Source organism: Schistocerca piceifrons, chromosome 8, assembly GCF_021461385.2.
Source record: "Schistocerca piceifrons isolate TAMUIC-IGC-003096 chromosome 8, iqSchPice1.1, whole genome shotgun sequence".
NCBI lineage: Eukaryota > Metazoa > Arthropoda > Insecta > Orthoptera > Acrididae > Schistocerca > Schistocerca piceifrons.
The window spans coordinates 484421523-484449348 of NC_060145.1; the positions used below are offsets into that span (position 1 = coordinate 484421523).

A 27826-nucleotide genomic window follows, 5' to 3' on the forward strand; every position below is an offset into this window, starting at 1 on the left:
TTTTGGCAGACCACCTGACTCTGTGGTAAGTCTCCTGTGACCTGGGGTAACTTTTACAAACTTGACTCCTTTTCCTAACCTCATCAGTCCTTTTCCTTCACCCCTCTTCCTTCCCTTTCAGATTTTCTGCCAGAAGAAGGAGCCAATGGCTCCAAAACCTTGCAAACTGCAATACCTTTTATACGTGTGTTCTTCTGCCACTGCTTGGTGAATAGATTTTTTATTTATCCAATTGGGCAGTCTGATCTTTGCGGAGAAGTCTCATGTGTGAGGAGTGACACTTGAATCTGGGGCTAGGATTCCATTTATTTTTTAATGCAAAATGTATATGAATGGAAGTGTTTGTGGCCAATTTGTCAGCAAGCAGGACACATAAGGGAACAGAAATAGGAGGAACAGAACTGCACTGACAACGTTTATCATGCCAGCAAATCCTCAAAGTGATGACCATTTCAGTTTAAGCGCAACTGTGCCTCTCTTGTACAGATCTTTTCGTGGGTCAAAGCATTTCTGTTGTTACTGATCTGCAGATTTCTGAGATGAATTACTTGAGGTGGTTGAGGTTTTCTGGCACTTGAGTGTAAACTATTTGTTTTGAATGACCCCACAGGAAGATATCTAATGGAGTTCAATATGGTATCTGGCAGACCAAGCAACAGGTCGTCCTCTTCTTATTCATTTTCCCAGAAGTTGCCTATTCAGATAGTTACAAACAGGTAAAGTCAAATCAGTGGAGCTTCACCCTGTTGAAACTACATCGTTAAATAATCTTGCAATGGCGCATCCTCCAGCAGCAGTGAGAGCCCCTGACACAGAAAGTGCAGGCAGTGTGTGCCCATCAAATGGCCCCAAAGAAATTTGGGCCAGTGAGGAGATCATCCAAGATTCCGCACAAAATATTCACTCCCCATCATGTTCAGTCTGTTGCACCCCATGAGTACTCCAACAGCGCATGTTTTGGCAACTGATGGTTCCACTATTTTGGATTTGTGATTCATCTGAGAATGAGATGTGTGATGCATCGTTTTTCAGATTTTCTAACAGCCACTGACAGAAATTCATTTTAGCTCTGAAACCCTACCCCTGGAGCTATTGGTCCAGCTGTAGGTAGTATGGGCAATATTTATGTGAATACAGTATTTGCTATACGGATGACTGGTCGGTATTCGAATGTTGTGCAAGTGCCCTTGTACTTGTGGGTGGACTAGCGTGAGCTGTATCTAGGATGGCCTCTTCATTTTCAGCTGATCTTATAGTCATCTCTCAGACAGGCAGTACTTTTTGAATCTCACCTGTTGTCCTTAAACATATTGCAAGACTGTGGAATGCCTTTGTAGACAGGTGTCACCTGTCTGGATACCATTCCTGAGCATGTCAGTATACCCTGTGAGAAGAATATCACAACAGGGAGCAAAGACTACATTCAGGCAGTATACCAGTGCAGTGTGCACAGAGCACAATATAAATAACAGTGTCATTTTCCTGTCTGAATGTGGTAAAACATGGCATGTGCTTATGGATTAATGTATCATATTAGTGCAAAAATATTTGAACGATGATGGATTTGAACCATCAATAACATGTTTTGTCAATTGCTCAGCTAATGCCTAAACATATGTCCCAAGCTACACTGTTGTATTACAGATAGGTCAGAGTACGTACTCCCATCAGTTTGGTGTTTAATGCATTATTTACTTCACTGTTCCCTCATTGTAAATATTAATTTCACTCTTTGTTACACCTGGTCACTAGGCACAACATGTTTGCATAGTTACATGTTAGATCGATAGATGATTTTAATGATACATGATGTGTTCAGAATTATTGGCAAGATGAACTTACTGCTTAGCAAAGTAAGAGTGGCAAGAAACAGATTTCAGATTATTTGATGGGTCAACGTGAAAATTTAATCTCCAGCACTGACACTGCTGAGTATCAATGGACAATGTTGTAGAGCATTGTGTAACAAGCTTCAGACAGGTATGTGCTGAGCAACATTGTCAGGGATGGAAAAGACACTGTGGTTTGACAACTGTGTTAGAAAGCTGCTAAAATAGGAAAGAAAACTTTACTGCAAGTTTAACTTAGCCAAAGCCTCACTGACAAACAAACAAAAATTAAGTCAAAATCAGCACAGGAAGCATTGTGCGTGAAGTGTTCAATGAATTCCAAAAAACAATTCTGTCTACCAATTTGACATAAATTCCTAAGATGTTTTAGACGTATGTTAAATCAGTAAATGGATAAAATCCATCTGCCCAGACACTCTGTGACCATCATGGAACTGAAAAGGCCAACATACTAAATAACTTTTTCCTAAATTGTTTCACACAGGAAGATCAGATTGTAGTACCTCTTTTAAATAATCACACAAATGACAAAATCACAGGTATTGAATTAAGTGACCACAGGATAGAAAAACAACAGAAGTCTATCAGCAGAGGAAAGGCCACTGGATCTGGTAGGATACAGTTTGACTCTGTGTAGAGTATGCAAAATAACTTCTCCTTTTCTAGCTGCAATATATTGTAGCTCCCTGGAGGAGCAAAGAGTTTCTAATAATTGCAAGAAAGCACAGGTCATTCCTGTTGTCTATTAGGGTTCTCAAATAGATGCATAAAACTATAGGCCTATATCTTTGACATCAATTTGTTGTAGAATTTTGGAATATGTTTTATGCTTGTGTATTATGACATTTCTGGAAGCCGAAAATCTCCTCTGTATGGACAGACATGGGTTCCAAAAACAATGATCATGCAAATACAGCTCCTCTGTTCAACCTCAAGACCGAGAAAGCAGTAGATAAATGTGCCCAGGTAGATGCTGTGTTACTTAGCTTCACTAAAGTTGCACTCTCCTGCCTGACGAAGAAAATAGAGGCTTCAGACATAAAAGAAACTTCAGACACAACTCACAGGGAGTGCTATAGGACTATTTATTTTCACAAAATTGTGGTAAGCTCTGGTGCAGTCACAGTTTGGCATGCTGTGGGTTGCCGATTCAAAACTGACTAGCATTCTGGAACATTTGGTGTTTGTATCAATAACTGCGATCCCCATCCAGGAGATCAGTTCTGTTCTGTCTATATGCTGGTGTTCTTAATAAACATGCTTTTCAGTGCTAAATGTTGTATTTCACTGATGACCCAGCTTTCAGATTTGGACTTGAGTGGGGTTATACTGATATTGTTTAGTGGAGACACCAGGTGGTTCAAAATATCTATATCACCATAGCTGCAGTTACACAGTGTAAAAGCCTTCTCTTACATGGACAGGAACCAGAATACAAGAAGTTCATGGCTCCCACAGTCCATATATTCAGGAGGCCAATGGATTACAAATAAGCATGAATTCAGCAGGTAACCATCAGTGTTCTCCAGACATGCCGGTCAAGGCCCTGATGAAATGGCCAAAAAAGATTCAACTAAGTTACCAAATACAACAGGTGGGTAACATTACATGTTTAGCAAATGTGTATTTCTACTTGGACAATGTAGGGGAGGAAGCTACTCTATTTGAACTATGAACAGGATCTGCATGACCGAGGAATATCGGTGAGAAACAGCCGTTCTGCATCGGGTTTCAGATGCTTCCAAAACTGGAGTGAAGAAAAGAGGGACCAAGCAGTCCATGATAAAACATTCTATCAACATTGGGGACCATTCAATAACTAGCCAGCACTCACACAGAGTGTTGCCAGATGAACTATGGATAATAAGAGGTCTGTTCAAAAAATCAATCTCAGCAAATTTGGTTGTGTAATAGGGATGTAAGAAGGTGGATGTTCCTTCTGCAATACTCCTGAGAGACTCTCCAGAAATGTAGCTGCTGTACATGAGTGCTGTCAGCAGTGGTCACAAGAATGTAGAATCACAAGAAGACTGGGCTCTGGACAGACGTTTGACACTACCAAGAGGTGAGGTCATCTCATTTGGCATATCACTTTGGTGAATCGCACTGCATCTGCAGTATCAATCTGAGCAGCATTTGTCACCATAGTGACACAACAAACTGTTTCAAATCAGTTACTCCAGAGGTAACTCTCAGCCAGATGGCTGATTCCACTGACCCCAAACCTCTGCGATTTGCAACTTCACACATTTGCAAGAGCTCATTGGAGGGCAGGGTACAGGTCTGTTATGTTTTCTGATGAAAGCTGATTCTGTCTCGGTACCAGTGATGGTTGCGTGTTGGTAAGAAGGAGGGCAGTTGAGGGCCTGCAACCAATCTTTCTGCGTGGTTGAGACATTGGACCTACACCTGGAGTTATGGTCTAGGGTCCGATTTTGTATGACAGCATGAGCACTCGTGGTTGTCAGATTTGTACATCCATCTGATGATTTGACCTTTCGTGCTGCCATTTATGAAGAGCATTCCAGGAGGTGTTTTCCAACAAGCTAACACTTCCCCACATACCACTATTGTAATCCAACATGCCTTCAGATTGTCAATACATTGGCTTGGCCTGCTCGATCACCAGTTCTGTTTTCAGTCAAGCACATATCGGACACCTTCAGACAGTAACTCAGGTGTAATTCACAAATGGCATGAACTATCCCTGTGTTGACCAACCAAGTGCAACAGGCATGGAACTCCAACCCACAGACTGACATTTGTCACCTGTATGACACAATGTTTGCATGCTTGCATTGAACATTCTGGCAGTTACATTGATTATTAATGTACCAGCATTTCATATTTGCAATGTCTTCTCTTGCACTTACATTAACCAGTGATCTTGCAATGTTAATCACCTAAATACATTATCCAGACAAATGTAATCCCAGAATTTCATTAATCTATATTAATTTTTTGATTTTGCAATTTTTTCCGGTCATTGTATAAATGACCTGGAAGATAACAGTGGAAGTCCCATGAGCCTTTTTGTGGATGATTCTGTTGTGTACAGAGAAGTTGCAAAGCTGGAAAATTGTAGCAACATGCTGAGTGTCAACACTTGCTGCATATAGTGGCTAATGACCCTCAACATAAACAAATATGAGTACATAGACAGAAAGACCCTTCATGGTATGGTTACACAATTGGTGAAGAGACACTGAAAGGAGTTACTTCCATAAAATATCTATGAGCGTGTATATGAAGCAATTTGAACTGGAACAACCACATAAAATTAATCGCAGGTAAGATGCCACACTGAAATTCACTGGATGAATCCCCAGGAAATGTAGTCCTTCAATGAAGGAAGTAGCTTACAAAACACTCATTTGACAAATACTTGAATACTGGTTTTCAATCTGGGATCTGTACCAGATAGTATTGAGACAGGAAATAGAGAAGATTCAAGCACATTTTGTTTTAGGTTCATTTAGTAACCAAGAAAGAGGCATAAAGATACCAAATCAAGTGGCAAATGCTGCAAGAGAGGCATTCTGCATCACAGTGTGGACTACTGTTTAAAGCTCCATGAGTTTCTGTGCCTACAACAGTCAACCATTATATTACTTCCTGCAGGAACAGGGAATGGGGGAAGTGACACCAATACACAATATATTCTCAACCACACAGAGAGAGGTGTAGATGTAAACGTAAATATTTGCCACATGTGTGTGAATTACACATGTGTGAATGTGTGTGTGTTTTGTATTGTTTGTGACTCATGAAGGACTTAGTATGATAGCTGATAATATCTGCCAGTAGTTTTTCAATTTGCCTATCTGCCATTCAGTACCTTCCGTACATGGTGAGTAGCATGTGTTTCATACCAGTGTTTATTAAGAAATGTATGATTAATTGGAGTTTCAAATGAACGTCCGCTTCACAAAATGCAGTAAAGTAGTATCCTACGACTGCAACACTATGAATCACAATCAGATTCAGGCAAAACATACTAGTATGAGAGCATGACAATTTGTGTGGATATTAAATGTAATGATCACATAGGCTTAACAGCAGAAAAATCAGGTGACAGACTTCGCTTCATTGATAGGATGCTGGAAACATGCAGTCAGTCCATGAAGGAGACTGCTTACTAAGGACTAATGTGACCCAGCCCAGAATACTGCTCAAGTAAATGAGATTCATAACAGATAGGTTTAACAGGGAATACACACATATGCAAAGAGCAGCGTGAACAGTCACAGCTTTATTTGATATGTAGAAGAGCACCAAGGAGCTACTGAGAAAACTACAATGGACCACATGAGACAGAGATATTTAATTTTGCACATAAAATGCAATATTGCAGGTTTGACTCCCAGTCCAATACCTCCCAGGGCCTCAGCATTCATTTGCCGGGTATGGGCTTGGAGACCCTGGGGTTCCTGAGCTGGGGACTAAAAAAAAAAAACCTCAATCTCAAGGTGTGCAGCGTGCTGATGAGATGCATGGCTGTTGAGGTAGAACAGTCATTAGCAGGCAACCTCTGTGGAACCTGCCGCACCTCAATTGTATAAGGTTTACCTAGGCACGTGGGGCTCTGTCTAGGTGGACTTCTAGTTCCCTAGCTGCTCATGGGACTGAATTGGATCCTTTGAAATCTTCTCTTCCTCCTCGCAGCGGAAAGAGTCGGCCCCTGGTAGGTACCAAAACCCAATCCAACAAGAGGGCACATGTAGCCAGAACTCCTGGCTCAGGAGTGAAATCTCAGGGTATCATGATTAGTAACAGAACACACACTAATGGTTAGAATGTGTTTTTAATCGTTAAAAAGAAAGAGGGCAGCTTCAAGAAAGTTTCACCTTTCTATATTCACAAAGGGCTCGAGGGCATTGCTGGTAGTTTGAAATCTGTTAATAGATTGTGTTATGGGATGCTGTTGGTGGAAACTGGTAGTTCCCAACAAGCTAAGAATCTACAGAATGTGCAATCCCTTGGGGAATATGCCATCAAAACTGAGCTGCACACCACCTTCAATTACAGAAAAGGTGTTGTGATGTGCAGGGATCTGGTGAACATTCCCAAAGAGGAACTGAAAGATGAGTGGGCTTCAGCAGGAATAGCTGACATGCAAAATATCATGAAGAGGGTGGATGGGCTTCTTGTTAAGTCTGACTCCTTTACCCTGACATTTAATAGCACAAAACTCCCTAAGCATATTAGGGCAGGTTTCCTTCGCACAAGTGTGTGGCCTTATGTACTCAACACAATGTAGTGTTTCAAATGCCAGCACTTTGGGCATACTACTCTTGGGTGCCTCGGAGGAGCTATTTGTGGCAAGTGTGGTGAGGCCACCCATGACGGTATCCACTGTTCGTCTCCATTGAAATGTGTAAATTGCTCTGGACCTCACCCCTCTGGAGTCGGGACTGCAGAATGTATCTGGAAGAATGGAAGATACAGGAGATTAAAACTATGAAATGCATCCCCTATATGAGGCAAAAAAACTGTACATAGCTATGCTGCCCTCATGTTTTGCCACCTCCTTCACTTCAGTTGCTAACAGCCCATGAGGAAAGCTGACACTGATACACAAATGGAGGCTGCTAGTTTCGGCACTAGTACCTGCATGTGTCCCTGCACTTGCGCTGCTGCAGTCATTTCTCAGCCTGTCCCTTCCCCAAGAACTTCAGAAAAAGGTGTGGTTGCTGACACTGTGGAGCTCCCCGCCCCTCCGAAGGTTCTGTCTGGTACACTGTCCAATGTTGCTGTACCCTCAACCGCAGTTGTGCCTGCAAAGTCTACCCAGGGAAAAAAATCCAAGGCAAAACGTCCAACACTGGTGGAATTGTGCAGAAAACAGCCTGATGATGTCGACATCATCCTCTCTGATGTCTATCTCTCGATTCTTCTTTAGAGGTTATGGAGCTTGATGTTGGACTGGCAACCATCTCACTCCAAAACTGAGCCTCCACCAATTGTAGGCTGCCCTCCCCATCAGAAAGTCAGGATGAAAGTACTACTACCCCCTGACAGTGTAACATGAATGGATTCAGGATGCACGTGGAGGAACTGAAAGTCCTAGCACAGCAATGCCCTCTGTGCTTGTGTATGCAGGAAACACATTTCAAGGCATCTGATGCCCCTGCACAACAGCACTATACACTGTGTTGCAAGGATGACCTGACTGGGGAAAGAGCCAAAGGAGGGGTTGCTGTATTTGTCAATAATGGGCACCACTCCTCTGCTCTCCCCCTGGATACTGACCTGCAAGCAGTTGCAGCTAAAATTCATTCACATTGGTGGCTTAGAGTTTTCTCCCTTTATTTACTTCCTCTGGATGCAGTAGCCTTTGAGGCTCTCACAGATCTTATGGAACAACTCCCTCAACCATTTCTCCTCCTGGGAGACTTTAATGCCCATCATGTCCTATGGGGCTCAACATCTACTTGCCATCGAGGTTGAGTTTTGGAGAGCCTCCTGACATCTCAAGTGTTGTGCATCCCCAACACTGGTACTCCCATTCATTTCTGTACTGCTACTGGTTCATTCTCAGCCATAAACCTACCTCTCTGCTCTCCAGCCCTCACCGACTCTGGTCACTGGGAGATCATTGACAACCTTCATTCCAGTGATCACTTCCCCATCCACATTCACCTCCTGGATGGTGTGTTGCTGGAACAGAAGCTGCCAATATGGATGATTGGCAGGGCTAACTGGCCACTGTTCAGTCGGTTGGCTGTCTTTGAACGCTGTAACAGCATCCAGGAATGGGTGGATCACATCACACATGTGATCCATCATGCTGCTGACCTGTCTATACCAAAGTCTCTCAGCCCCCTTAAGTGGCAACCTGTACCTTGGTGGACGAAAGAGTGCCATTCAGCTATCTGGGGCAGGCGTGCAGCTCTTCAGCAGTTTAAATGCTGCCCAACAGCGGACAATCTCACCGCCTTTTGAATCGCTAGAGCCAAGGCTCGTCGTGTCATTAAAGAGAGCAAAAAAACTGCCATGGCAGGAGTTCCTGGATTCCATCAACTGTCCCACTTGTTCCACAAAAGTATGGGAAGCCATACAGAGGATTTTTGGTGCATGCAGCCATTTACCTATAGCAACAGTAGTGAAACAGGGGTGCCTCCAAACAACAACCAGAGACATTGCTCAGATGCTGGCCGAGCATTTTGCACAAACTACTCCCAATGCAAGCCAGAATCCAGTGTTTTGTCACTATCATACAACTGTGGAGATGGAAAAGTTGGACTTCAGGTCCAATGGTTCTGAGGCCTACAATTCTCCTTTCTCCATGTGGGAGCTCGAATCAGCACTGGCTGAGACTCATGACACTGCACCCGGTCACGCATGCTTCAACATTTGCCAGCGGCATCCCAAGAAATCCTCCTCAAATGTTTTAATCTAATATAGCAAACAGGCAACTAACTCAACTCATGGAGGGAGGGAAATCTGATCCCTCTCCTCAAACCAGAAAAGGACCGCACATGTCTGAGTAGTTATTGGAACATTGCCCTAACGAGCTCTATAGGAAAGACCATGGAGTGGATGGTTAACCAGCATCTATTCTGGTTGTTAGAGACCAGACAACTCCTTAGCCATCCTCAATGTGGATTCCACTGATATCAGTCCACTGTAGGCAACCTGACCCTCCCATAGGCAGCTATTCAGCAGGCTTTCCTCCATCAGCATCACACTGTATTGGCATTTTCTTCAGTATAAGTAAGGCATACGATAATACCTGGAGACACTATATACTTGCGCAACTGCTTCAGTGGGGCTTTGTGGCCACCTCCCCATTTTCATTTGGTCTTTCCTGTCTCAGCGGTTTTTTTGGACCCGAGTTGGTGCCACACTCTCTGACCGATTTGAGCAGGGGAATGGTGTCCCTCAGGGCAATGTTTTAAGTGTTACCTTCTTTGCCATAGCCATCAGCAGTCTTACATCTGTGGTAAGTATTCCTGTACTGTGCTCCATATTTGTGGCTGATTTTGCTGTTTTCTGTTCCTCCTGCAGTGTTGCAATGGCAAGCTGTCAGTTGCAACATACAGTGCAGCAGTTAGAGGAGTGGGCTGCAAAGACAGGTTTTTGGTTTTTGGCTGATGTGTGTATATGTGTTCATTTTAATCATTCTCATCGTCTTTTTAATTTGCCTGTATTGAAGATGGGGGACACCATCCTACATTTCAGAGACACAGTGTGGTTTCTGGGCCTTATTTTTGACTCCAGATTGTCATGGTTGCCACACCTGCGAGACTTGAAAGCCAGAATTCTGAAGGCGCTGAACATCCTCAAGTGCTTTAGCCACAGGTCTTGGGGAGCAGACAGTCTTATTGGGCTTTTGTGCATTCATGGCTGGACTACGAGTGTACGGTGTATGGTGTATGGGTTAGCGAGGTCCTCTTATTTGCAGATCATTGACACTGTCCACCATGAGAGGATTCGGCTGGCCACAGGTACTTATCGGACCAGTCCCATACCCAGCCTCTGTTCTGAGGTGGGGGAACTGCCACTTACCATCCAGTGCCAGCTCCTCCTGGTGAGCCAAGCATTTAAGTTCCTCACAGCTCCTACTTCACCTGCACATTGCACTGTTTTTCATCCACATCTGGAGCATCTTTTTTCCAACCGTCCAAAAGCCATGATGCCATCTGGGATCTGCATGAAGTGTGTGCTGGAGTCACTTGGTATGGTGCCAGTCCAATGCCAAATTCAGGGTTTTAACCATCTGCCACCCTGGTTACTGGAGCAGCCCAGAGTGATTTTAGATTTGGTGTGGTACAGGAGAGATAGCACTCCCGCTTCCATTCTTACAGTGATACTTTCTGCCATTTTATCTGAGCATCACAATCATGTAGCTGTTTTTAAGGATGGGTCTAAACAGGGTGATTCCATTGGTTGCTCTGTTGTTTTCCCGGATTGTGTCCTCAAGGTCAAACTGCCTCCAGAACTTACGATCTTCGATGTAGAATTATATGTGACCTTGCAGGCACTGGAGTGGATGAGACATTGTCCCAGTGTTAGATTCTTTAAGTGTCCTTTACTCTATCCAACATTTGTACCCAGCAGATTAAGTAACCCAGACAGTTCAGGACACCCTCGTCCAACTACAGTCTGGGGAAGGAGGTGTCTTTCTGCTGGGTACCAGGGCATGTGGGAATTCTGGGGATGGAAGGGCAGATCGAGCAGCCAAAGAGGCATGTTGTGACCATCAGGTCTTTCGGTGTGCTATCCCCCTGCATGCTCTCACCTTGTTGTTTAGGTATAAGGTTGCGTATCGATGGGAAGATGAGTGGCTAGAAGTGACTGACAACAAGATCCGTGTCATCATGCCCACAACTCATCTGTGGCATACTTCCTCCCAGCCATATCAACAGGATGAGGTCCTTCTTACTCATCTTCACATTGGCCACAGCCCTATGATGCATGGATTTCTACTCCGGCAAGACGACTCTCCGATGTGCGGTGCTTGTAGTAGGCAGATCACAGTGCACCACATTTTATTGGACTGCATTTTATTTGCTGACCAGTGGACTGCAGTGGATTTGCCAGCAGATCTGCAGTCTATTTTATGTAATGATCAAACAAATGTGGTTCACGTTTTAAAGTTTTGTGAATTGTCCGCATTTTTAAACAACATTTTGGGGAGATGTGCTCACCCATGTTTTTGTAAGTGGTCAGCCAGTCACATTTCCCTGTGTTGTTCTTTTAGATCTTCTGTGTTTTGTTTTCCCTCTGTTTTACTTTCTTGATTAGCTGTCTTGCCTCCTCATTGGTTTTAGTGCATGTGAGAGTGCCTGTGTGGTCATTTCAAGTGTATGCATGTACGACAATTTTAGTTCTTATCTATCATTTGTTTTGTTCTGGAAATGCAACACCAATCTACAAAGTTTTCCCACTGTTAATTCTTTGCGTGAAATGCACAAAACAGGTGATTCCACCCCAAGTGATCACATATTTCAAAAGTTTCCCACTCTTCCATTTTTGACTTTGTTCAGTTTTACCTCACATACAGATATACCATAGGAATGAATTCATACAAAATTTAAGTTCATAGTACCCAGTATGTTGGAAATTGTGGCCCTATATTTGAGAACTTCTCAAATGTGAGCAAACCCCAATGTTTGAATTTTTCTTAAAACAAGGTGACAACAACTATCAACTTCTTGTTTTCAGATCCTATTCAGCTTTGGCCCTAAACCAGAAAAACACAATGTGGCACTGTGTGAAACACTTTGTGAGCCATTATAATGCATCAAAGTACCCCAAAAAATCTACAGAGAAAAACATTCAAATTTTTTGGCCTTCTTTGGACTCTGCTAACTCTAGAAGAAAAAGCACAAAAGAATTACAACTTGGCACATATCTGGGGCCAGGACTCTCATCAGTATGTCTTTCTGCCTAAGCACTTATTGTGGATCATACTTGATCAGAAACATAGTGCCAAATTTAAAACCGCAGAAAATGAGCCCAGTTCAGATGGAAATATTGAAAGAGGGTCAGTTCAGAAGTTCTTCTTTCCAGCACCACACTTTTCTCCACTAGAAACATCTTGTTGCATCTTAGAGTCAATTCAGCAAAGGAACAAAAAGTTAGGTTGAACTTCAACAAAAATTGTGTACAACGTGTTACCATTACAAGATGGTACAGCTTACTAAATGCACATACCACGTCAAGCAACAGTGATGATTGTCAAATTGATGCCCGGAGATAAAAGAAGAAAGAAAGCTACCAGAAGAATAATTTGTAAGTGGCCATACTTCAGGCAGAACCTCTAAAAATTACCAATTTTTGCAAATGGATTTGAACCACATACAAGTAGCCACATTTCAAGTGATACAACCTCTTTTATAGCCTCAGTTATCTGACACCATTGTGGCTTTAGTGCCAGTTTTAAGCCTTATTCCTGGCCAATACATCATCTGCAACTACAACAATTGCTGGTGAATTGGTAACATGCATGAAGTTGATATTGTAAAACATCATGCCCAAAAAAAATCCGTGCACCCTTTTGGTCCAGCTTGCTCATTCAATTGGCCTGAATGAGAAGACAAATGCTGTATTCTTGAAAAACACACCATCATGAATATTACAGCATCTTCAGTAACTAGAACAGGAAGCCAGGACAATTTTCCAGAAGCCGTATTGAGCAGTATTGAAAAAATTTAATTCCATGAAGCAATAATTTTAAATAGCACTGGCTTGGGAAGCAACATGAAGAGACCCACATATCAGCTTGGGAACCATTGCAAGAAACCCAATTAAGACTTTGGAACCTCCATGAAAAAACCAAACAACACGGCTTAGGAACCACAGCAAGAAACCCACCTGAGGTTTTGGAACCTCAATGAAGAAACCAGCGGACACAGATGTCTACATGTAACAGGTTATGCAGTGTTTGATAACAACATCATGCCCATCTTGCCTTTACAACCATACATGGTCACTACCAGGATAGGTACAGAAACTGACCCAACTAATGGTTCTGGATTGGTTGAGTCATCAAATTTCCATGGTTTTCATGGGTAATTAGAAATGAGCATTAATATACCAGTTATCATTCTTGTTTGTCTTGAAGTTATGGATTCAGCAGCCTGTACCGTGTTGTGATTGGAACATATTACATATGACATTTATTGAAGTTCAACCTCTTATTTGATCGCTTTGCTGAACTAAGATTGACCAGGGTGTTGATAGTGCAGAAAATTGTGCTCTTTTTAATGGTTCTGGAAAAAAGAATTTCTAAAATGACACTTTTGCAATATTTACATTTGAACTTGGCTCACTTATGGTAACTTTGAAATTGATGCTGTGTTTAAGATTAAGTATAATCGAAAATAATTGGCTAAGCAGGAAGATGTACTAAAAGAATCATGTCCCAGGCATTGTCAACAAATGTGGCAAGTCACAGTTCTTTTGAATTTTTTATTCCTGAGATATGTGACCCCAAAGAAGGTCAAAAAATCTGTGCATTTTTTTCTGCAGCTTTTTTGAGTCACTTCAGTGCATTAAGCTGGCTCACAAAATACTTTACATTCTGTCACACTGTATTTTCAGATTCACAACCAAAAGTTATCCAAACCTGGACAAGAACTTCCTACTTACTTTTATCCCATAATAAAAGAGCTTCAAACACTGGGTATTGTTTGTTTTCATGCACACTCATCAAAAATCCAAGCAAATATAATGTCTTTGTTTCTCACATAGTTAAGCTCATCATTCAAAATTTTGCACAGATTCATTTCTAGGATAGGTCTACACCCACAGCAAGTTGCAAGAAAATTGAAGCTAAAGGCACATGAGGCCCATGATGACACAAGATGGAATGATGCAACACTTTCTTCCCATATGCCTATGGAACTAGCTAATTTACATGCCTTTACTTCCTAACTTTGCAATATGACAGTGTGCACTTTCTTAATGTTTTCACATGTAGTTGCATTTCTGAAATGTCCTTAACATGGATCATCTACATTTTAATTTAGCTTAATGGCTAGAAGAGAATGAACTTACTCCTTACAATCCTTCACCACCTGTGGTTGAATTTTTGTTACAAGCACATCACAACCCACTCAAAAAAACATTTTTATAGAAGAAGTTCACAACAGACTTGTTTTACTGTAAGATGTGTATTCACTTATGCTGTTGTTATGGTCTTCTCCCCAAAGTCTGAGTTGATGCAACTCTGAATGTTAGTCTTTTCCGTGCAAGCCTCTCCACCTCAGAATAACCATTGCAGCCTACATTCATTTAAACCTGCTTACTGAATTCAGGTCTTCGTCTCCCTCATCAATTTTTATCCCACACTTCCTTCCATTACTAAACTGACAGTACCTTGACTAAATTGATGATGATCTCTGTTGTGCCTCTCTCTTGTGTGCCTCAGCGATATAGATGGCCGTACCGTAGGTGCAACCACGAAAGAGGGGTATCTGTTGAGAGGCCAGACAAACGTGTGGTTCCTGAAGAGAGGCACAAGCCTTTTCAGTAGTTGCAGGGGCAACAGTCTGGATGACTGACTGATCTGGCCTTGCAACACTAACCAAAATGGCCTTGCTGTGCTGGTACTGCGAACGGCTGAAAGCAAGGGGAAACTACGGCCGTAATTTTTCCTGAGGGCATGCAGCTTTACTGCATAATTAAATGATGATGGCGTCCTCTTGGGTAAAATATTCCAGAGGTAAAATAGTCCCCCATTCGGATCTCCAGGCAGGGACTACTCAGGAGGGCATCGTTATCAGGAGAAAGCAAACTGACGTTCCACGGATTGGAGCGTGGAATGTCAGATCCCTTAATCAGGCAGGTAGGTTAGAAAATTTAAAAAGGGAAATGGATAGGTTGAAGTTAGATATAGTGGGAATTAGTGAAGTTCGGTGGCAGGAAGAACAAGACTTTTGGCAGGTGAATACAGGGTTATAAATATAAAATCAAATAGGGATAATGCAGGAGTAGGTTTAATAATGAATAAAAAAATAAGAGTGCAGGTAAGCTACTACCAACAGCATAGTGAATGCATTATTGTGGTCAAGATAGACACAAAGCCCATGCATACTACAGTAGTACAAGTTTATATGCCAACTAGCTCTGCAGATGATGAAGAAATTGATGAAATGTATGATGAGATAAAAGAAATTATTCAGGTAGTGAAGGGAGATGAAAATTTAATAGTCACGGGTGACTGGAATTTGAGAGTAGGAAAAGGGAGAGAGGGAAATGTGGTGAGTTTGGATTGGGGGAGAGAAATGAAAGAGGAAGCCGTCTGGTAGAATTTTGTACAGAGCATAACTTAATCATAGCTAACACTTGGTTCAAGAATCATAAAAGAAGGTTGTATACATGGAAGAATCCTGGAGATATTAGAAGGTATCAGATAGATTATATAATGGTAAGACAGAGATTTAGGAAACAGGGTTTAAATTGTAAGACATTTACAGGGGCAGATGTGGACTCTGGCCACAATCTATTGGTTATGAACTGTGGATTAAAACTGAAGAAACTGAAAAAAGGTGGGAATTTAAGGAGATGGGAGCTGGATAAACTGACTAAACCAGAGGTTGTACAGAGTTTCAGGGAAAGCATAAGGGAACAATTGACAGGAATGGGGGAAAGAAATACAGTAGAAGAAGAATGAGTAGCTCTGAGGGATGAAGTAGTGAAGGCAGCAGAGGATCAAATAGGTAAAAAGATGAGGGCTAGTAGAAATTCTCGGGCAACAGAAGAAATATTGAATTTAACTGATGAAAGGAGAAAATATAAAAATGCAGTAAATGAAGCAGGCAGAAGGGAATACAAACGTCTCAAAAATGAGATCGACAGGAAGTGCAAAATGGCTAAGCAGGGATGGCTAGAGGACAAATGTAAGGATGTAGAGGCTTATCTCACTAAGGGTAAGATAGATACTACCTACAGGAAAATTAAAGAGACCTTTGGAGAAAAGAGAACCACTTGTATGAATATCAAGAACTCAGATGGAAACCCAGTTCTAAGCAAGGAAGGGAAAGCAGAAAGGTGCAAGGAGTATATAGAGGGTCCATACAAGGGTGATGTACTTGAGGACAATATTATGGAAGAGGATGTAGCTGAAGATGAAATGGGAGATACGATACTGCGTGAAGAATTTGACATAGCACTGAAAGACCTGAGTCGAAACAAGGCCCCGGGAGTAGACAACATTCCATTAGAACTACTGACGGCCTTGGGAGAGCCAGTCCTGACAAAACTCTACCATCTGGTGAGCAAAATGTATGAGACAGGCAAAATACCCTCAGACTTCAAGAAGAATATAATAAATCCAATCCCAAAGAAGGCAGGTGTTGACAGGTGTGAAAATTATCGAACTATCAGTTTAATAAGTCACTGCTGCAAAATACTAACGCGAATTCTTTACAGACGAATGGAAAAACTGGCAGAAGCCGACCTCAGCGAAGATCAGTTTGGATTCCGCAGAAATGTTGGAACACGTGAGGCAATACTGACCCTACGACTTATCTTAGAAAATAGATTAAGGAAAGACAAACCTACATTTCTAGCATTTGTAGACTTAGAGAAAGCTTTTGACAATGTTGACTGGAATACTCTCTTTCAAATTCTAAAGGTGGCAGGGGTAAAATACAGGGAGCGAAAGGCTATTTTCAATTTGTACAGGAACCAGATGGCAGTTATAAGAGTCGAGGGGCATGAAAGAGAAGCAGCGGTTGGGAAGGGAGTGAGACTGGGTTGTAGCCTGTCCCTGATGTTATTCAATCTGTATATTGAGCAAGCAGTAAAGGAAACAAAAGGAAAATTCGGAGCAGGTATTAAAGTCCATGGAGAAGAAATAAAAACGTTGAGGTTCGCCGATGACATTGTAATTCTGTCAGAGACAGCAAAGGACTTGGAAGAGCAGTTGAACGGAATGGACAGTGTCTTGAAAGGAAGATATAAGATGAACATCAACAAAAGCAAAACGAGGATAATGGAATGTAGTCGAATTAAGTCGGGTGATGCTGAGGGAATTAGATTAGGAAATGAGACACTTAAAGTAGTAAAAGAGTTTTGTTATTTGGGGAGCAAAATAACTGATGATGGTCGAAGTAGAGAGGATAGAAAATGTAGACTGGCAATGGCAAGGAAAGCGTTTCTGAAGAAGAGAAATTTATTAACATCGAGTATAGATTTAAGTGTCAGGAAGTTGTTTCTGAAAGTATTTGTATGGAGTGTAGCCATGTATGGAAGTGAAACATGGACGATAAATTGTTTGGATAAGAAGAGAATAGAAGCTTTCAAAATGTGGTGCTACAGAAGAATGCTGAAGATTAGATGGGTAGATCACATAACTAATGAGGAGGTATTGAATAGGATTGGGGAGAAGAGAAGTTTGTGGCACAACTTAACTAGAAGAAGGGATTGGTTGGTAGGACATGTTCTGAGGCATCAAGGGATCACCAATTTAGTACTGGAGGGCAGCGTGGATGGTAAAAATCATAGAGGGAGACCAAAAGATGAATACACTAAGCAGATTCAGAAGGATGTAGGTTGCAGTAAGTACTGGGAGATGAAGAAGCCTGCACAGGATAGAGCAGCATGGAGAGCTGCATCAAACCAGTCTCAGGACTGAAGACAACAACAACTCTGTTTAGTTTGATTCAGTAACTCCACTTTAGCTATTTGATCTACCTATCTAATTTCAGCAGTCTTCTGTAGCACCACATCTCAAAAGCTTCTGGTATTTTCTTGTCTGAAGTGTTATTATGGATGTTTCACTTTCATAGTAACATAAGAAGACCTACATGTAATTTTTGCCATAATATTTAACATGTTTTGCTAATTCATTGTTGAACTAGAGAGCCCTATGAATCAGTGAATGAATTCATACAACAGAATACTTTGCACTGAATGCAATGAAACAATAAAAAAGTAATTCTAATAAAAGTGATACATAATGCTGTTAAATGCATAAATTATTTTATAAGTTGTGAAACATTCCTGCTTTCTTTTCTCTACAAGTAACTGATACCCAAAAAATTAATAACAACAACATGTTACTTACAGTAAAAGTCAAGTTTTCAATGTAATGGTAACGATTAATTACAAGAAGTTCCTCCCTCCTACAATGAGTAAGTGATGCATATGTTCTAACATGAAAACAACAATGTATCTCACACCACATCTCTTCTGTATACTGCTTCTTCAATTAATATAATTCTGAAGTCATATAATCATAGCTCCCTGGCCAAGTTACGTACTTGAGTGTGGTGTTGTTTTATTATACAGAGAATAAATGATGAATGTTTAATACCTACTTTCAAAGTGATTTTATGTATTCTTAAGGTACAAACAGAACATTAAGTAGGAGAAATCAAATAAAAGAAGAAAACACAAAACCTTTAATTCAATTTCTGTGCCTTCATGCTGTGATATGTCGTGTTCACCCAGACGCACGTACATGCGGCGCCTCAGGCAGTGAGCCGCTGTGAGCACCCAGCGGGGAGCGACCAATGTTCCTCCACAGAACACTTCCTGCAACACGACAGGACAGTGCTGGGCACAAGAGATACACTCTTGGACAACTTTGCATTATGTTCCCAGTTTCATTCATTCTATAATACTTGAGCAAAGAAGAAATACAGTACTTGGCTGGTTAAGCTTTTACAGCATCAATACCAGAATGATAAGACAATTTACATTGTAACATACAATGCATATATGAGGTGTGATCAGAAAGTAACAGGAATTTTTGTTCTTCTTAAAGAATCTTTATTCATCAACATCAGCTTTGTCCCTTTCAAAGCAATCACCTTGAGATATAACACACTTGTGGCAGTGCATTTTCCAAACTTGAAAACACTTCTGGAACTCACTTTTCATTATTGTGTTCAGTTTGTCCAGAAATTCAGTTTTTATCTCATCAGTGGTGGCAAGCTGACATCCTTTCATGATTCTCTTCAGCCTTGATAACAAAAAGCAGGTGTAGGGGGCCATATCTGATGAATAAAGTGGCTGAGGCAACATGATAGTTTTGTATCTTGCCAAAAAATCACAAACAAGCATTGAAATGCGAGCTGGAGCATTATCGTGATGCTATTTCCATGAGTGGTTTTGCAACAATTCTGATTGTTTTCTTTGGACTGTTTCACCTAAATTGCACATAACTTCCAGGTACTATTCCTTATTGACCATATGAGCATAAGGCAGAAACTCATGATGCACTATCCCACTGTAATCAAAGAAACCAGTGAGAAGAATCTTCACATGCGATCTAACTTGCCAATTTCTTTTAGCTTAGCACTTCACTTCAGGCAGTTTCCATTCAGACAATTGGACCTTGGTTTCTATGTCATAGCCACATACCCATGTTTTCTAACCTTTTGTAACCTTCTTTACAAGTTCTGGATCATTGTTGACTTTATTCAGCAATTTCTGAGTGATGTCCACGCAATGTAGTTTTTGGTCAGAATTCAACAATTTTGGAATAAATTTTGCTGCTACACATTTCATGCCCAAAAAATCTGGAAAAATTGCTTGGCAAAGCCAAGGGACATGCTGGAATCATCAAAAACATCTCTGATGATGATTCAATGATTTTCCAGAACCATTTTCTTCACTTTTTCCACATTGCTGTCAGTAATTTATATGCTATGGCATCCAGGGCGGTCTTCAATGTCTTCTCAGCCCTCATTGAAGTGTTTATTCTACTTGTCTTATTCATAGCACATTTTCCAGAAGCCACAGTCAACATTTCAAATGCAGTGATGCACTTTATTCCATTTTTCAAGCAAAATTTAATGCAAATTCTTTGATCCACCATTTTCAAAAATTAAAATTCTCTGAGCACTTGAAAACATGTATAACCTTTTCAACTGTCAACAATAAACCAAATATTCAAAACATACATCAGTAACATGTGTCCCAACAAAATAAAAAAAGTTAAATTGTATGCATAAAACCCGTGAAATTAAAAAATTCTTAACTTTTTGATCACACCACATACAAGGGCTACCCAGAAAGTAAATTCTATTAAAAAAATTTTTTTTCTTTCTTTTTTTTTTTTTTTTGTGCCAGTACATTAAGATTTTTTTGATTATGTACACCTCGAAGGTACAACAGTCAGCTAATTTCCTTCATAATTGCCTCTTAGATCAAGGCAATCCTCATACCAAACAACAAATTTTTCAATGCTCTTACTGTAGTAGTCCAGCACCTGTGAGCTAAGCTGTGCTTTGACACACTCCTATAATTCATCATTGTCCAAGTTACAGTTTGGGTTTCTTAATAGTTCCAATCTAGAGAAAGCTATTTACACTTACAGTGAGAATGTATTTAATTCATTAGACAATAAATTAGAGGTTACTGGCATTTTCTGTGACCTGTCAAAAGCATTTGACTGTGTGAACCACAGCATTCTTTTAGGTAAATTAGTATATTATGGTGTCACTGGCAATGCTGCAAAATGGTTTGAGTCTTATCTATCAACAGGAAACAAAGGGTGTAATTGCAAAATATCTGTGCAGCAAGCAGTCAGTCTTCATCTGATTGGGAATCAATTACATGTGGTGTTCCTCAAGGTTACATCTTGAGTCAGTAGCTTCTCCTTGTGTACATTAATGACCTCTCATGTGTTACATTGCCAGATGCTAAGTTTGTTTTGTTTGCAGATAATACAAACATTACAATAAGTAGCAAGTTAAGTACAGACTTAGAAATAGCTGCTAATCAAATTTTCACTGACATTAATAAATGGTTTAAAGCTAATTCACTGTCATTAAACTTTGAAAATACCCACTATATGTAGTTCAGAACCTGTAAGATATTTCCTTCCAGCATATGTATAGCATATGAAGACATGCAGATCGAACAGGTTGACAGCGTTCAATTTCTGGGATTACTACTCAATAATAAATTCAGTTGGGAAGGACGTACCACATGTGATAGTGTTTTTCTGCTTTGTTTCTTCATTTTTTGTCCTCAGTGTTGACATACTGCATTGCTACAATGGCTGAAAAATGGGTTGTGGAAGTACAACACTGACTGCTTTAAATGATGTAGCCGACAGATGCACATTTGCATTTCACAGTACTTTACTTTCACTGTTCACAAACCCCCAATAATACACAATTATATGGCTAGTGCACTATTGTTTAGCTTTCGATAAGCTTCATTAATAGGTTGGAGGCAAACATCCACATACTGCTACAATAGTCTCCTATTGAACATCTACTACCACATAGTTCACATTTCTTTAAGAATAAAAAGGTATGTATGGAGCAGACTCTGTCATTGTCTTAACACACGGCATAATTATGTAACACTTATTTCAAAGTTAAGGTGAAGCATTGTTGTTTTTCTAACCAACACAGGTTTCTCGTCAAACTCGGCTGTGTACTGACTGTCTCATGACCAAAAATCGGCCCCTTGTATATCCTCACAATAATGGGTGCCAAAACTACACATTGTTCAAAGTTAAATTTGCAGAAATTACAATTAAAACTTAACACATTAAATTAACTGAATACATCAAAATATTCTGTCTTTTTAACAGTTTCTTCTACTACAAGGTTTAAGTCAAATTATTTGTTTAAATGATGAAATTAACAGATATAATTATGCAAACAATACTTTTGACAAAACTGTTAATTACTTTGGAATTAATTAATGGCTGACTTTGCTAACATGTTTTCGAATAGAGCCAAATAGATCCTTTAAGAATACAACTAGTTGTACCTCCAAATGTTCATAATTAGTACAGAATTTATATTGGTTTATACATCAACAAAAGAACTTAAGTTATGAAACAATTGCTGATTTCACCCTATAACAAAAGATACTAACTAGGAATAGTCTAAATAAATTAGAAAATCAATTACATGCATAAAACTAAGCACAAAAATAGATCTGGTGTTAAATTCTTTAAAACTGTGGGCCAACCTTTCCCTTTTATGGAAATGCAGATTATATTCATGTATGTTAATGGTAATAAGTTAAAACTGAAAAAACAAATTTAAGTAGGCAGATGGCAAAACAAGAGGGGAACTAATAATATCCCAGCTTGCTTTGTCACACACAGAATTGCTTAAGCACCTTAATGAGCCTGCATCTGCAGTGAGAATAATGTCAGGTGTATGAGATATAAATATAAAGAAACTAGCAAACTTTGCTTAATTTCATTCTATTCTGTCATACAGGATCATATTCTGGGAAAACTCATCAAACTGAGAAAAAGTTTTTAGCATGTAAAAAGGTGTTATAAGAATTGTTTCTGGTGTAAATTCAAGAACATCATGTAGAAGTCTGTTCAGGGAACTATGTATTCTAACCACTGCTTCTCAGTATATTTATTTCTTAATGAAATTTGTTGCAAGTAATATATCTCTATTTCCTGCCAATAGCTCAATAAATAGTTTCAATACTAGGTATAATAACAATCTACATAAAGACCTAAAATCACTTACATTGGTCCAAAAAGGGGTCCAATATTCAGGAACATACATTTTCAATAAATTGCCAGCAATCATTAAAAACTTGGTTTCAGATAAAGCATGGTTTATGCAGAGTCTGAACGACTTTTTGATAGGCAACCGATTCTACTCTGTAGATGAATATCTTCACAGGGACTGATAGACCATCTTCAGTAAAAATGTTTGTTAGATTTCAGTTTTGACAGCACTTGCTCACAACACTCAATATTAGGTATTTTTTGTATGACAAATTCATTAAAAGTGCATAACAATGTTTCATTCTGACAGCATATTAATTCTGTAAATATTAGCAGTTCCAGTTTACTGTAATGAAATCACCTATTTTGACAATCTCCTGACAAATGACCAGGGTAGTAAGTATTAATTCCAATATTTTATGTTATACTTTTTGACATGTTCCACATCCACGAGAATCATCTCAATTTTTGGTCTATGAAAGTAAAACTGTATCTAATCTAATCTAATCTTCCAACCAATGTGACCCCTAGCCATTTTTTCATCTTCAGAAACAGTGAAAATCACTGGGTGACAAATCACAGTTGTAAGGAGGATGATCGAACAAGTCCTAAACACATATCCAGTAGACTTATTATCTACAAAAACAATGTCAGACCACAGCATCCCATATCTTTTGTTCTGTATAGCTCTTCTGAGCTTGTTTGGAGGTTTACTGTAGTACAGTACCTCTTTCCTTAAAATCAGTATGAAATACATCCTTTCTGACCCAAAAAGTAATAAGTTTTCATGTAGAAAATGTGTGGTGGCACTCTAAAGGTTCAAGTGGTGAGTTAATGTGTCCCAAATCACTGAATGGTTTCTGTCTCCAAGTTGACATATGCAACCCATGTTAACACTAGGACCGCCGAGTGGTCAATTTGACCACTTTTTATATTTTAACATGTTATTATTCGGTCAGTTTCTAATCTATGCTGTTGTGAGTTAATGACTTTTCCTAAATGTTTATGTAGGTCATATAAATAGTCCAATATTTATTTTATCTTCATTAGTTTTCTTTGAATGACCACTTATACTTAAAACTGCCGAGTGGTCACTTTGACCACATTATACGTATATTTGAAAACAGGTTATTTAAAGATTGTTGTGCGTCACTCCCCGGGTTTATTCTTAGCACTCGTCAACAATGTACTAAATATGTTGGTTACTGAAGTTTATTTGCATTGTTTGAATTTAAAAGCTCAACAATGCAATATGTCATTTATTGTTTGCTATTGGGTTTCGCATAAACAAGACTGATTATTTGAATACTGGTCTCAGAGCAGTAGACATGGCTGAGATGTCACAGCGATACAAGCCACGGCCACGGCCACTTTCAGATGAAGAAATTGTCACACTATTGTATGAATCAGATGCTGAAAATGATCCTGAAGTTGAGGACCTTGTGGAAGATTCTACAGATGAAGATTACCAACCTGTCGGTAGTGTTGGGAGTGACAGCTCTGAGACTGAAGATGAAGGTAATTTACATTCACTTATATTATTATTGTTATTATTATTATTGTTACTATATGAATAATGTTCACTATTATAGTAGAGCTGACACTTCTACTGCTACTTCTGTTCCTGCTATTTTATTGTGTGGTACGTTATCTTTATAATGAGTTGTAGCTTTCTAATTGTCTATTTCCTCACACAGTTGCTGAACCAGGACCAAGCAGTAATATAAACAATGCTAGAGAAGAACCTACCCTGGGTAAAAAAGGAACTGCACCTCCTGTAAGTGGACCAATACAGAATCGACGTAGAAGAGGAGAATGAAGTGAGGGCTCACTTCCAGAACCTGGCTCAAAACTCCTGGGGAAGAGTGGGATCACAGAGTGGGCTGTAGCAGACTTCGGTGTTACTACTCCAGGTAGGATAGGTCAACAGAATATATTGAAAGAAACACGGGGACCTACCCCACATGCAAAGCGGCATGTCTCAAATGATAATGTTTTGAGTGCCTGGCGCCTTTTAGTTGATCAATCAATGTTGAAACACATAAAGAAATGCACAGAAGCAGAGGCACAATGGCTTCTTGGAAATAATTCCTGGAGTTTGCATTTAGAAGAATTAGATGCATTTGAAAAAGTGGGGAGCCCTATTTTTCACTGACACAATGAGCAGAAACAGGTTTCGAGAAATTTTGAAATATCTGCATTTTGATGAAAAAAATACACAGTTGGAACATCTGAAAAGTGACAAATTTGCACTTACATCAACTAATTGGAACCATTTTATAGAAAACAGTCAGTTGAATTACATACCTGGATCAAATGTCACTGTGGACGAACAACTTTTCCCCAGCAGAACCAGGTGTCCGTATTTGCAATATATGCCGAATAAGCCTGATAAATTCGGAATCAAATTCTGGCTTATAACAGATGTAGAAACAAAATATCTTTGTTATGGGTTCCCTTATGTAGTAAAGAATGAACGGAGGGCACCTAATGGGAAACTTCCAGAACAAGTAGTAATGAAGTTGGTAGCTCCATATCGCAATAAGGGGCGAAATGTGACTACTGATAATTTTTTCACTACGGTCACACTTGGGTAGAGACTGGAAAAAGAGAAAACTAGTCTTGTCGGCACTATCAACCGTGCAAGAAAAGAAATTCCGAACACTATATAAAAAAAATGAAAACTTCTTTTTATACATCTGTTCTCTTGAAAAGGGAAGGTGGTACTCCGGCTGTTTATCAAAGGGAAAAGAACAAAAATGTTCTTCTGTATAGCACCATGCACACAGATGTTGAAATACAAAATAATTCGAAACACCTTCCCAAAACAGTGAGCTTCTACAATAGCACAAAATTTGCTGTAGATGCCTTGGACCAGATGACAAGGAAATATTCTGTCTGCTCTGGTACTCGTCAATGGCCTGTACATGTATTTCACATTGTCCTTGATTTAACAGCCATCAACGCATGGATGATTTTCAAGCTAGTGACAGGGATCAAAATTAGTAGGAGGAATTTCATCCTAAATCTAGCAGAAGAATTATGTAGAGCCTATATGGAAACCAGAAATCAGGAAAGGATGCAAGGGATGGAAAAGAAAAGCAAGAAAAGGACAATGGTTATGAAGAAAGAGAAGAAGCAGAAATTCCTGAGAAAGTAGGAAAACTATGCCAAACAAGGAAATGCAGAAACAAGACAAATGAAGCGTCCAGTAAATGCAAGAGATATGTTTGTGGGCCGTGTACATATAAAGTAATAAAGACAGTAGTTTGTAATGCTTGTAAGTAGGATTAGGTACTACACATGGTCATATTTTATGATTGGTCTTTCTCTTAACATATTCATGGGTACTTAGTTTCTCCAGTAAGATTAATTTCTATTAATTTTAAAACTACTGCAATACAATTAGTATGGTTGCAGATAAATGTTGTGAACTATGTTGTTTAATATTAGTAATATTATGTTCCCATTGTTGTTGTAAAATACAATGATACTGTTAATAAATGTAATTAAAGTAATACATTGTTATCGAGGTCATTAATATTTACATTAAACAGCACAGCATGTACTTACAAAGAAAGTGGTCACTTTGACCACATCGGCAGTTCTAAGTATAGTACTAGTTCCGGCGATTCTAGTGTTAAACTGTAATTGAGGAATTTGTTTCCTTGAGCATTAAACCACCTCAGAAATGTTAATGTGGCTCCCTGCCTCTTGATTTTCTATACATCAGTCACAAGCTCTGGGACCCACGGTGCACAAAACTTGCAGATTTTACAATCAGGCTACTAGGCAATAAGAAAACGCCTGAAACCAGGTATGTGAGGAGATCAAAAAACTTAAACAGGGGATAATGACCGAAGCAGAGAAATCCTGACCTGGCACAATTGATAGACAACCCTGAGTGCTGCTTGGAGTTAAGATATTGAGTCAAATGACCTAAAGCTTACAAAATGGGCACAATTCAAACTGTTCAATCATTTTGTATAGTGAAGCAGCCATTGAAATTAAGCCTGTTATGTTCTACTGCATGTTGTGCCACTGGGCACAACTCTATTCTTGGCCACAGTTTGATGGTGGCATTTCATCCTGGTGGACAGCTGGCTGATAGTCGTACCAATATAAAAGGTTGTGAAATGATTCCTGCAGAGCTGGTATATGACATGGCTGCTTTCACAAATAGACTGGCCTCTGATGGGATAGGATAAGTCTGTGACAGGACTGGAACAGTAAGTGCTGGGTGGATGGATTGGGCAGGTCTTGCACCTCGGTCTTCCACAGGTATCTGATCCTTGTGGTAAGGGGTTGGTATTGGGAGTGGCATAGGGATGGATTAGGATGGATTAGGATGTTGTGGAGGTTGGTTGGACAGTGGAGCACCACTTTAGGAGGGGTGGGAAGTATCTTGGGTACGATGTCTCTCATTTCAGGACACAGTGATAGGTAATCAAAACCCTAGTGGTTCAGTTGTTCCAGTCCATGGTGGTACTGGGTGATGAGGGAGACACTCATGTTGTTAGGGGTGGTGGGAGGATTGGGTGTGTGAGGGAAAAAGGCAGTGGAAATCTTTAGAGCTGCTTTTGGACTAGGTCTGGGGTATAATGCCTGTCTGTGTGAAGGTCTTCATGAGACCTTCAGCATATTGGGCAAGTACCGGTAGTTCTTGTCACTGCATATATGCTGTCCCTGGGTGGGCAGGCTGTATGGTTTTCTTTTTCTTTTTTCTTTTATGTAATGGGTGACAACTGTCAAAGTGAAGGTACTTTTGGTGATTGGTAGGTTTAATGTGGGCAATGGTACAGATGGAGCCACCAGAGAGGAAGATATCAACATCTAGGAAGGTGGTATGCTAGTCTGAGGAACACGTGAAGCAGATAGGACAGAAGGTGTTGAGGTTGTGAAGAAATGAAGATGGGGGCCTTGACCCTGAGTCCAGATCAAGAAGGTATCATCAGTAAACCTTAACTAGAGTTTGGTGTTTCGGGAGGCTAAGAAGGGCTCCTCTAGATGGCCCATAAACAGGTTGGCATAGAAGGGTGCCATGCAGGTATCCATCGCTGAGATGCAGATT

At 40.0% G+C, this 27826-nt stretch overlaps 1 protein-coding gene across 1 annotated transcript in view; it reads right to left on the bottom strand.

Moving 5' to 3' along the window:
• LOC124711633 (vitamin K-dependent protein C-like) overlaps window positions 1-27826 on the bottom strand; it is a 97154-nt gene that overhangs the window by 32116 nt on the left and 37212 nt on the right. Inside the window, exon 4 of the mRNA XM_047241818.1 lies at window positions 18708-18842. Coding sequence (XP_047097774.1) covers window positions 18708-18842 — 135 coding nt within the window. The remainder of the gene's footprint in view (window positions 1-18707; window positions 18843-27826) is intronic.